Genomic DNA, 11725 nt, shown 5'->3' on the forward strand with positions numbered 1-11725 from the left:
AAGGTCAGAGAAACTTGAGATTTTAAATTCAGGCAGAAAATTTAACCTTGGCAAGGCTCCTTTTTTAATCCAGTACAACTAACTTGTGCTCAATAATCACAGCTTTTAAAAGCATTTTTAACTGATTATTCTAAAAAGCTTTGTTAAATTCTATTGATCTTTATTTCAAATGACAAACTATTCCCCTAACTTGGGTGATATTTGACTAACTAGACACAAACAGAAGGCTTTCATATACATGTAAATAATTACAGCTTAAAGCAATAAAAAGTATTAAAGGAATCATATGGATTGAGATTCTCTTGTGGTAGCAGTTGAGGTGGTGCTCCCAGGAGAATCCCAGTACACAGAGCTTCCTGAAATGAATGAAGAAGCTTCCATGAGGTTGCAAGAACAGTTTATGTTCCCTCAATCAATAGAGACATGGAAATACCTTTATAAAGTGTGCACATGGGCATACACTCCAGAGATTAATTGAGAGAGTTGGTTTATCTATTCTAACAAATGTTGGTTAAATTGCATTTTATTTTTCTCCAGAACCATCAATAGTTTCCCTTTTTCAGATTGAATACATAAATCAAAAGAACATATTTCATGAACAAACTATGATTATGAAACTTCTATTCTTCATCTATTGATCCCTGAAACTTTATTTACCCATGCATTTTTTTCCCTTCTCTGTATTAGATTAGAACTGCTCTTTTTCACATTATTGTAGCTAGGACCATCTGTGGCTCTTGACTTGTCAGTGTTTCAAGGAGTCCTCAAAATAGCATAGATGTCATGAAAAACTCATTGCTAAACCAATTCTTGCTTCCACACTTGCAATATTTCATCAGCTTCTAATTATAGAATACTACTACATTTCAGCATAATTACTAAAGGGTTACTAATGATTCTTTGATGCTATTAGTCTTATCAAATATGTAGAACTATTTAAGGGAAAACTGTTTTCATTGGAAACTCTCAGGTTTTACTTTTAAATGATACACAACAGAATGCCAATATCCTTCCAAGCTGCTTTACTCACCAAGTCCTAACAAACTGCTGAAGTAAAATCCTTTTACATATTTTAAAACTTAAAAAAAATGAAAATCCAAAGAGATCTCTTAAAATAACCATAACATGCTGATACAATATGAAAACGAAGCTTTAAAAAATCTGCTAATGTTATCAGTGTTCCCCATTTGATAATAAAAAGTCTGAATTGATTTTTTTCCAGTTTTAGTATAAAAAATATGACATAACGAATTTCAGCTTGATATAATTTGAAATAGCCAATATATTAAACCCCAAAGTAAAATTTAAATTGGCAATCATGTCAGATTCAAGTCCCTGAATGAATATTAATTTAAAAACTAATCATTTTCCAACAGGTTGAAGCTTCAAAATGCTAGTTCTTACATAAAAGCTGTTAGATCCATTACAGTAATATCAGGCATTTTTTTGTTTAGGAAAATAGACCTCCAAAATTTGGAATGTCTGACTCTTCCTAGCACCATTTTTTTTTTTTTTTGCCCAGGGATTTAATTATTTAAAACTCATTTCTTTTTTTAGATTTGGGAAATAAGAATTCTGATTTTACTGATGGAAATCTGACACTAAGTGAACTCTCTGAGGTAAGGCGTAAGGCCAGATCGGTTAATTAATTTTATGTCACTATGTCTATGTAAGTTAAATTCTGGTTCTGAGCCAAATCTTGAGTAAAGGTATTTTAGTTTTATAGACACACACACAGACGCATGCACATACCATGTAAATTTATTGATTGTGGCCATATTGGAAGATGAGTAAAGATATACATATACACATTAACTATAGACTTTCACTTTTAAACTTTTAAGCCAGATTATCAAGTATGTGTTCTATCCTATGCCCAGGACAATTAAGGCCCTGATCCCCAAATCAAACAGAATTTGGATGCCCTAGATAATAAGGCAACAGAGAATAAGTTACATTTCACATTTAAAATACATTATTTGCAGTTAAATAGTGAAAGAGTTACAAGTTGCACTTGTCCATATCTTAGCCAAGAAGTCTACCAAACACATTGCTGTGTAAATTCCAGACCGCAGAGGGAAGCAGGGGGAAAAGCATAAACCCAAGCATCAGTTGAGGAGCTGGCTGTGTCACTTAACCATGTCTGTCCAGATAAACCTACACAAATTAACAGCTTCCCACACTTCTTTTCAACAGAGAATTCCAGGAAGCCTTGTTTTGCACATCTAGTCCAATCCTCTTATCACATAAGAAAACTGAGCTAAGTATATTTGTTAAGACTATTGAGTAGCATTACCTGAGTCAGATTTCTCTTCTCCTTACCTGTTATTCTTCCCACTTCTTTTTGTATCACTTTTTAGGAATGAGTACCTTCTTTATTAAGCATTCATAATATAACTTTATAAGTATCTTACTATCTTAAATGCATCAGAAGTGAGAAGTGAAGGTGTTAATCACTCAGGCATGTCCAACTCTTTGCAAACCTGCCAGGCTCCTCTGTCCATGGAATTCTCTAAGCAAGAATACTGGAGTGGGTAGCCATTCCATTCTCCAGGGGATCTTTCTGATCCAGGGATCAAACTCAGGCCTCCCACATTACAGGCAAATTCTTTACTGTCTGAGCCACCAGGAAAGCCCAAATGTATTCAGACTTGTGTCTAACTTAAAGGAACCCTATGCAGATCTCCAGTTAAAATAACTGCTCTTTAATTTTTAATTGAATGAATACAGATCTCCAAAATGCTGGGTATCCCCATATCTATCAATAAACACCAGATGAATAAAACCCAATCTGCATGATTTTTCTGCTTTATGACTGTTTTGTTCTATAGTTTTAATGTAAAACATAGAATAGGGATTTTAAAAAAAAAAAACATGTAAAAAATAAATAAAAGAGGAGCACAAATTGGAAAGGACAAGTTTTCTCTTGATAGTCAAATAGTTATGAAATAAAGGTGTCTCATTAAATCGTAAGTACTTTAGCCTTTCTTGAAAGAAGGCGAGGATTTAAAGATTTATAAAGAAATTTTGCCTAAACTAGGAAGTGACTCATATTTGACATGTATTGAAATGATAATGCTGATTTCAATAGGCAGTCTAAGAGCAGCTGACTCCTAGGGGAGTAATTCAGTCATGGTTACTTCTTCACTTTAAGATTTTTAAACTTTCTTTGTAAAGCTTTTAATGTACTACTGCCTGCCAAAAACATGGCACAGTTTCACAGGTAAGGCAAAATAAAGGCAAGTAAAAAGCATTTGTTCATCATTACTGATACAAAACTATGCAACAAATAAATATACTCATTCGATATCTTTTGTAGAGTCCACTTATTCAGTGGTTTCTATTTCCATATTTTTATAACCCAATTCTGGTTCTGGTACACTGGCAGCAGGCAGAATGGACAAGATATATAATAAGTCCTGTGTCTGCTAACTACTGAATAAATGAGAGGCAAGTATAAACAGACTGAATCCATCATTGTGATAGATATCAGATGTGACCCACCTTTTTGCAGATCCTTTCAACTCTGGTGGCATGGAAACCCTGCTCCCTGCCAACTGAATTTGCTAAACTCATATCCTACCAAAAAGCAGAGTAGATAAGCCTAACCTACTGATTGAAGATCACTTTGTCAATACCCTCCTATGGAAATCAATCATTTCCTCTCTGCATTCAATCATCTCCCTGCGTTCCTATTTTAAATGTCCTTTTTAAGGCTTTTAATGCAATGCAGTGCACATGCATAGGAGAACTTCACAGTTACTATCAGACCAAACAAAGATATGTTTAAAGTGTATTTAATCCTCAATAATAGTATCTACACTGAAATAGACTTTAAAATCCAAATAACAATTCTCAAGACAATTTAAGTGGAACCTGAGACCCCTTGAAGCAGTGCTTGTGTGAACGAGTGAAAGTCACTCAGTCATATCTGACTCTTTGCGACCCCATGGACTATACAGTCCATGGAATTCTCCAGGCCAGAACACTGGAGTGGGTAGCTTTTCCCTTCTCCAGGGGATCTTCCCAACCCAGGAATCGAACCCTCGACAAATGTCCTCTGGAGCAACAAATTGCAAAGAAACTATAAAAGACTAAAAATAACTGTGTACATGCTCAGTTGGGGCAAATTATGGGCAATAAGAGAAGATGGAAAAAACCCAAGTGTCACTTCTGAAGAGCTGAGACCAAAAGCAGGGTGTTGCACATGTCCCATGCACATAGCATCACCAAAGAGGTAGCAGATCACCTAAGCCACCCCTCTGGTCTGACCCTAGACCTGCTCCTATTCTCACCACATATAAGGAATCGGCTTGCACCTCACCTCAAAGAGCGAGCAAGGGAAACTGTTACTTGTTTTTGATCCCCCCTGCTACAGCAGGGGACCCAGTAAAGGGTTGCCTGAATTATTTGTCTGGCCCCTCATCAATTTCTATTAAGGAAGCCAAGAACCATGGTAATAACATAAGGAAGTCTACCTGCTTCAGAGTTGGGGAGAATGTGATAAATCAAAGATTTTCATAAAGTACACAAGGCTACAAAGGTCCTCTAGTGCAAATAGGGTCTGCATGGACCACACTGGGGTACCCCTATGAGAGCATACTCACACTGATGCTCCAACACTTTGGCCACCTGATGCGAAGAACTGACTCATTGGAAAAGACCCTGATGCTGGGAGAGATCGAAGGCAAAAGGAGAAGGGGACAGCAGAGGATGAGATGGTTAGACAGCATCACCAGCTCAACGGACATGAATTTGAGCAAACTCCAGGAGATAGTGGAGAGCAGAGGAGTGTGGTGGGCTGAAGTTCAGGAGGTTCAGAGTCAGACTGAACAACATTGAGAGCATACAGTGGGAACTATGGTACACAGTACCTCTGGTGTAAAAGGCAAGGGTGACTTTAGACTGCACTGAACCCTTCCAGAGCCCTAAAGAAACCAAAGAATAAACTGTCTATTCCCGAGAACTATAAAATAGCAGCCATCTCACAGTTATCTCAGCCTTTAGCAACTTCTAAGGCAAATACAAACTGTTGTTGACAACTAAAGTAATCATATAACACCTTTTGAGTGCCTGATGTGTAAAGTTCATTAGTTCTAAGGTCAGCATTTTAAATGCAACAGTCAAATTGTATTCATATTATAAGAGACTACCTAGAAAAGACAGCTGTAAAATCCAGGCCAAGGTCTTAATACTGCATGACTATTAAAATTAGTACTAGACAACAAAAGAGCCGTTACACATTTTTAAACAAAACAAAATATACTAAGCAAATAAAACAAAACTTTCCTGAGGATATTATCCCAAATGGGACTGTCCTAAGCATCTGCAGACATTTTCACTGCAATTTTAAGGGGGAAATACTGGTATTTCAAAAGATACATCATTAGGTCATTTAAATACTGTTTTTCTTTAGTTGTCACTTACAAATACTTAAGATCTGAAAGGTAGTGCTTCACATCTTATGGGAAGATGCCATTTAAAGGGAAAAAAAAGGAAGATGGATTCTTATGCTTAACCAAATGTTAAATATTTTTTATTTTACTCACCTGCACACTAAGATGAATCCATTTCTTCACAAGAATTCTCCCCAGTGTCATTACTTTTATTGGAGGCTGCAAACCATTTACTGTGCGGTAATAAAACATGGTCTCTTTCTCAGATATTGTAAGTTTGAATACAATCTGCCCATCCGCTGTCTTTTCTATAACACACCTTGGGAAGCAACCAGAAAAGAGAAAAAAGGTCAGTTTCCAACCAAAAGACAGGCTATAACATTGTCCAGTGATGGTGGCGCAACAGATCCCAAACTCTAATCAAAGGTCACAATGAACAAGTACCTGAAGGTCATCACATACAGGGCAAGCTTTCTTTCAATTAAGAGACCCTTTAATTTCAATAAAGATAGAATTCTTAGTTACAGTACATCTGCTAGAACCTTCACTCCCTTTATTAGAGATTCATGGTGGCAACTCAAGTGGCTGAATCATCCTGCAAAACCAATATTTAGCCTATTGGCTCATTAGTTCCTCTGCCATTTCTTTTATAGGCAGTGACACAATACACCACATTCTGCTTGGCTGTTGAACCACCAGAGCAAATCATTTTCTCCTCCTCTTTTTTTTTTTAATGTAAAGATAGTTTAGTGTCCATAGAAGGCTCTAAACTACTAGCCCTGAAGTCAGAATCGCTCTATTTAATTCCCATGATGAAATGGAGAATGGACAACTATAGTCTTTATTTAGCTCATCATCAACTGGCCAGAAGCCAAAGCCAGTGTCTGTAAGACGACTGCCCAGCTCGCCATGACCACAAAGCCCAACTGGGGCACTGAGATCATGGTAATGATCGGGGATGAAAGGTCACAAAATCTTCTAAAAATACAGTGAAATATTTTGATAAAATAGAAGAATTTTCAGAAAATTAACTGTCACGCCAGTTATCAAATCATGTTATTTTTAAAAATCACTTATACCCTGATGACAACAGCACTATTTTCTCATCCCTTTAAAAAGACATGTTTTATGTTTTCTATATTCTCTACTGATTTATGTTTGAAAGTGAAGCTGCTCAGTCATGTCTGACTCTTTGTGACCCCATGGATCATAGCCTATCAGGCTCCTCCATTCATGGGATTTTCCAGGCAAGAGTACTGGAGTGGGTTGCCATTTCCTTCTCCAGGGGATCTTCCCAATTCAGGGATCAAACCCAGGTCTCCTGCATTGCCGACATACACTTTACCATCTGAGTCACCAGGGAAGCCCCGATTTATGTTTAGTATAAGTGATTTTATTTTATACTAATTATATCATTGCATGTGCCTAGCCACTCTGTACCCACTGAGAAGAAACAGATATGAACTTGAGCCAATTACATTTCAATCTAGCAGTTCAACTTTTGCAGAAGAAAAAAATCTCCTAAGGAGATTAGTCCCCCAAATCTGCTATTCAAAGAGAAATATCATGAACATTAAGCACAAATATCTCCTCCAAGTTACTAGCTACTAAAAATGCTCGTCAGCCTGCATCTCACAGCCAGGAGCTCAAGGAGGTGGTATATCCCAAAGTGGAGAAGATCATCAAGTCCCAGAGGAGTTCGGGCTCCTTCCTTCACCCAGTTGCCTCTTATTCAGCTCAGACATCTCCAAGATAATGTCTGATCCTGGAACCCAACCTTCTCAAGGTTCTTAAGAGGCCTTCCTTGCTGCTCTCTTATTGTGCTCTTTGGAAATAACACCCATCCATCTGTCTTCCTATTCAATCATGAGTTGTCTGACAACAGCAGCATAGCCTGGTTTATAGTAGATCCCCCCACCCCCCAAAAAAATGATGAGTTAGTGATCTGAGTATGAAGAATCAAAGAGGCAAAGGTAAGATTGGGCCAACCCAGAACTATTGCTAAATATGTTTTTAAAACTTTCCTTGAAGGGCACATTTTTCTCACAAATCATTCCTCCTCATTGGCATTCTTTCTTTCTGAGAGTTGAGAGGTGATGATATGATCAGAGAATACTTAACAGTTACTATTTCACTCTCACTTTTTTACTCTATTTTGCACATATATTTGGTGATAAAGTTATGAAAAATATATTTTATATAGGGCAAATAGGTTTAGTTGACATAAAGATTTTATACAAAGTGGAGATATGATTTTATGAAAACTCTATTGTGATTCAACTCTTCAGTAGGTGGATATTTCTCAGTCACTGGAATTAAAGTTTCTCTCTATTCCTCACTTCTATGTCTTAAACAATCCAAGAAGAGATTGCCTCCATTCGTTTTCCTTGAGTTTAAATCTACAAGTTAGAATTTGACCATTACTCAAGAATGTATTTGCCAAATGCAGGCTTATTTCCCCAAGCTTACTGAAAATGCATTTCTTAATATGTTATTGATTATCTTCCTTGCTATTTTGTTTGCTTGTAAACACACTTGCTTTGGTAGATAATGAATGTGAGAGGAGGGCAGGTAGCAAAATATTTAGGAACTGGATTTATTTTGCTCCTGGATAAACAATAATTGGATAATCCATGTTTTGTTTGTTTTACTTATCTAGTACAAACACCACGAAATTCCCTAATTCCCACAGGTATTTTAGTTTTGAGAATGGAAACGACCTTGATGCTTGGAACTCTCAAAACCGTAAACCATGTGCTACTGCCTCTATAAATATTCCTCTGTCTTATTTATACAAAATGATACCAATAGAAGATGAATTTTGTAGAGACATATCCCCTTGGAAAAATTCAGAAAAAAATAACTTCATCCTAGCCATATTTGTCAAGAGACAATATTTTAAGACTCTTTGGACATTAGTTATATAAACTAAGTAAGTTGGATTTACTGACATTTCAAACAGTAAGAAAACAGGGTTTTCTTTTACGGTACATACAGATACAGAGGTAATGGTTTGAGATGATTTTCACTCCAAATAAAACAAAATGAAAAAATGCCAACTTTCACTTGGCAAATTAAAACTAAACATCCTAGATATTTAAGTCTTATTTGCTTATGAGATTATAAGACTTTTCTGGTTTGTTTCATGAGTTTTTAGATACTTGGCCAACATACTCATACAAAGAAAACATTACAAGGGGAAAAGCCAGAAGTTCTATGGGAAGAAGAAAGATAAGCAAAAAAAAAAAAAAAAAGTCTCAAAACTGTCCTATTTATTCTCATTTCTAGATTGGCTCTAAACACTTAAGGAAAACATTGGATATCAGTTTCAGAAACTATTACAGAATGAAAATCAGGTGATTATTAAAAACAAAAATTGTTAACAAAGCCCCAAATTCACCTAAGGCATTTCTGATGGGGTCAATGGCATGAACTTTTGAGAATCCTTTATGCTTTTCTATATATTTCCTAATAGATGAAAGCAATGTCTTTTCAGACATAAGGTGTCATTCATTTGTTCAACTCATTACTGAACATCTTTCACAATGAGTTAAACAAACATCTCTTCCTAGGAAAACAAGGACGCAGAAACAGTCCCCAGCACTCAGAGAGTTCACTGCCTAATGACAACTGTATACTCTAGTAAAGACAGGTTGCTTATACAAACCTAGACAAGACCTTGAAAGTATACATTATTTGTATTACTAGTCCCCATGCCTTACAACTCACAGTGAGCCTGGCTGAGCCTCTGAAAACTAAGACTAAAGATTTAGCTAAACTACTTGGGGCGGGGGCGGCGGGGGGGAGGGTTGGAATAAAATGAGCCAAGTATAAACATGTCTGCCTGCTATGAAATTATTTTAACATACTCTTGAGGGTTCACTTCATTCATGGAAAGGGGAAAGCACGTTGAATTTAGGGAAAAAAATATTTGGTCAAATGAAGTTGACCAGAAAAGCCTCATGTAGGAGCTGGTCTTCAGTTAGCCTAAATTCCAAAGTGCCTTCATTTCTAGGTTGGAATTCAAGTTGCAATATCCTTGACTCTAACTGATTTTGCAGAACCCTAGGAAAGCTTCTGCCTGCAATGCAGGAGACCTGGGTTCGATCCCTGGGTTGGGAAGATCCCCTGGAGAAGGAAATGGAAACCCACTCTAGTATTCTTGCCTGGAAAATTCCATGAACGGGGGAGCCTGGTAGGCTACAGTCCATAGGGTCGCAAAGAGTCGGACACGACTGAGCAACTTCACTTAGGAAAGCTTACACTCCCTCTGCTACTTACATTACACCTCCTTGCTCAAGTTTCAACCACACAGCTAGGGTAAATGATGCCGCCAGCCTGGGAGCAGAAGGAGAGGCAAAGCAACTCTGGTGATTTCCAAAAATGAAACTTGCAGAATGGTTATGGGAGTTGGGACTCAGGTCACGCTGGTCTCTGATGATGCAACCCCTGAGGCCTGCTGAGAAGAGGTTGGTGTAGGTGGGGGGCGATGATCGGTAAGGACAATCCTGAACGCAGAGGCGCTGAGGACAGACCCGAAGGCCCTCAGCTGTGGCAGAACTCTGACAGAAAGTGCTTTGGGCTGGGATTCCGCACGTCACTTGGGTTGGCACCACCGAAACCTTCTTGAAAGCTGCAACGTTCTCCAGCCTTGGGAACAGGCCCTGAGAGTCAGCCCACGAGATGGAGGCAAAGTAGGCAAAGAGCCATGTTTCAGGGACCGGAAACAAGAGGCCGAAGCCCAGAGAAAGAGCCAGGCAATTCATGTTGACTCAAAAGCATTCTCCTCTGATTCAAGCGTTCCTAAATAAGTCGGAAGGCCGAGGGCACTGGCCAACAGCGGGGTGCTTTAAGTAACGTTGAGATAAATCCATTTTCGGGAAACTGCAGACGTGGTTTCACACGGGGGAAACACCGGAGGCTTCTGTGGTGATGGCGAAGACATGAGTAGCAGCTGGTGTCTGGGAATCAAAAGTAGAGTGTCAAGGAAAATCTGCTGTGTCTTTAAAACTTTAGGTGCAGTCTAAGCATGAGGATTCTGAGTCCCTAAGAAACATTATTAAACTTCTTAAAAAACATTCTTTAGTACACTGTTTATAGCAAAACACTCATTGGTACCTATCTTCATTGGGCGAATCAAGCACTGGAAAAAGTCCACAGGACAGCCAGTTTGACACACACATATGCACGTTTATTTTATTAATATATTTCCCCACACAGCAATTTCAGATTGCTACTCCACCTCAGGGAATTAGCAGCATCCACTCTCCTTCACAAGATAAAGAACTGTATAGATTTCCTTTACACGCACACGGGATGCGGTTAACGCAGAGCCAACCTGCAGATGTCCCGAATAAAGCTGGCAAAGCACTTTGGGCCTTCCCCCCCTCATCCCAGCATGTGCGGCAACTTTAAGCTCACGGTAAAGCTGATTAGAAACCCAACACCATCTGTCCGTCCTATGCCTTAGTATTTAGCAAACGTTTGTGTGTTTCCTCATATGACTATTTGTAGGTTACATATGGACCCCTAATACTGTGTAAGTAATTGTATTGATAAATAAGCTGAGTTACCATTTCTTTATTGCATTTCAACCAGGCCCCTCAGTGTGACAAATGGCTCTTCCCAGGACCGCTGTCCCTGGTTGCCTGGCAACACTTCGGTAACCCCCAGAAAGTCTCAACAAATAGGCCACAGCAGAAGGACGACTGCAAGGAAGATTTGGGTGCCCAAGTCAGGGATTCTGCACAGCAAACGCTTGGTTACCTGAAACTCAGAGCGCAGTCTGCTGGCTGGCCCGCCTGGAACTGAACTCCCCAAGCCTTCAGCAAGTGCCTCCAGCAGTGGGAGGGACAAGGATGCAGCCAGGCATGCTTAATTTTAAAGTAGCAGTGCACCTTATCCTCTAATCCCTTTTTTGCCCCTCCCCTTTCCCCCACTTTTATGCACCTCAATCCTTTTAGCCATGTCATCAAAATGCTCTGCCACTATCAGACAGTAACATAAGAATTCCTAGTGCTCTTTTTTTTTTTTTTGAGCGACAAATGTACTGATGCTCTAAAAGCTTGTTGCGTTCATAAAGTTTCTGTTGTCCATTCAAGGGTCACTGTGTTCTTCACTGCCAGAACACCCTCTTCTAAATGTATGAACAGCATCTGATGTGATTTCTAAATGGTGCATTTGAAGGATCAGAAATTTTAATTAAACTACAGGAGCAATAGGACTGCTGACTTTTTAGCTGCTTGATTAGATATGAATATGTGTGTATTTATGAATGCACAGTTGATGTCAATTCTATGTAGTTTTATTACATCCAAAACTCTCTTCAA

At 38.5% G+C, this 11725-nt stretch overlaps 1 protein-coding gene across 1 annotated transcript in view; it reads right to left on the bottom strand.

The window, feature by feature from the left end:
• Window positions 1–10162, bottom strand: part of USH2A (usherin) — a 905205-nt gene extending 895043 nt beyond the window's left edge. Inside the window, exons 1-2 of the mRNA XM_065936753.1 lie at window positions 9678–10162; window positions 5550–5715 (exon numbers count right to left, since the gene is read on the bottom strand). Of these exons, the coding sequence (XP_065792825.1) occupies window positions 5550–5715; window positions 9678–10162 (651 nt within the window). The remainder of the gene's footprint in view (window positions 1–5549; window positions 5716–9677) is intronic.
• Window positions 10163–11725: the final 1563 nt, after the last annotated feature.

The sequence above is a fragment of the Muntiacus reevesi genome, chromosome 5, assembly GCF_963930625.1.
Source record: "Muntiacus reevesi chromosome 5, mMunRee1.1, whole genome shotgun sequence".
Taxonomy (NCBI): Eukaryota; Metazoa; Chordata; class Mammalia; order Artiodactyla; family Cervidae; genus Muntiacus; species Muntiacus reevesi.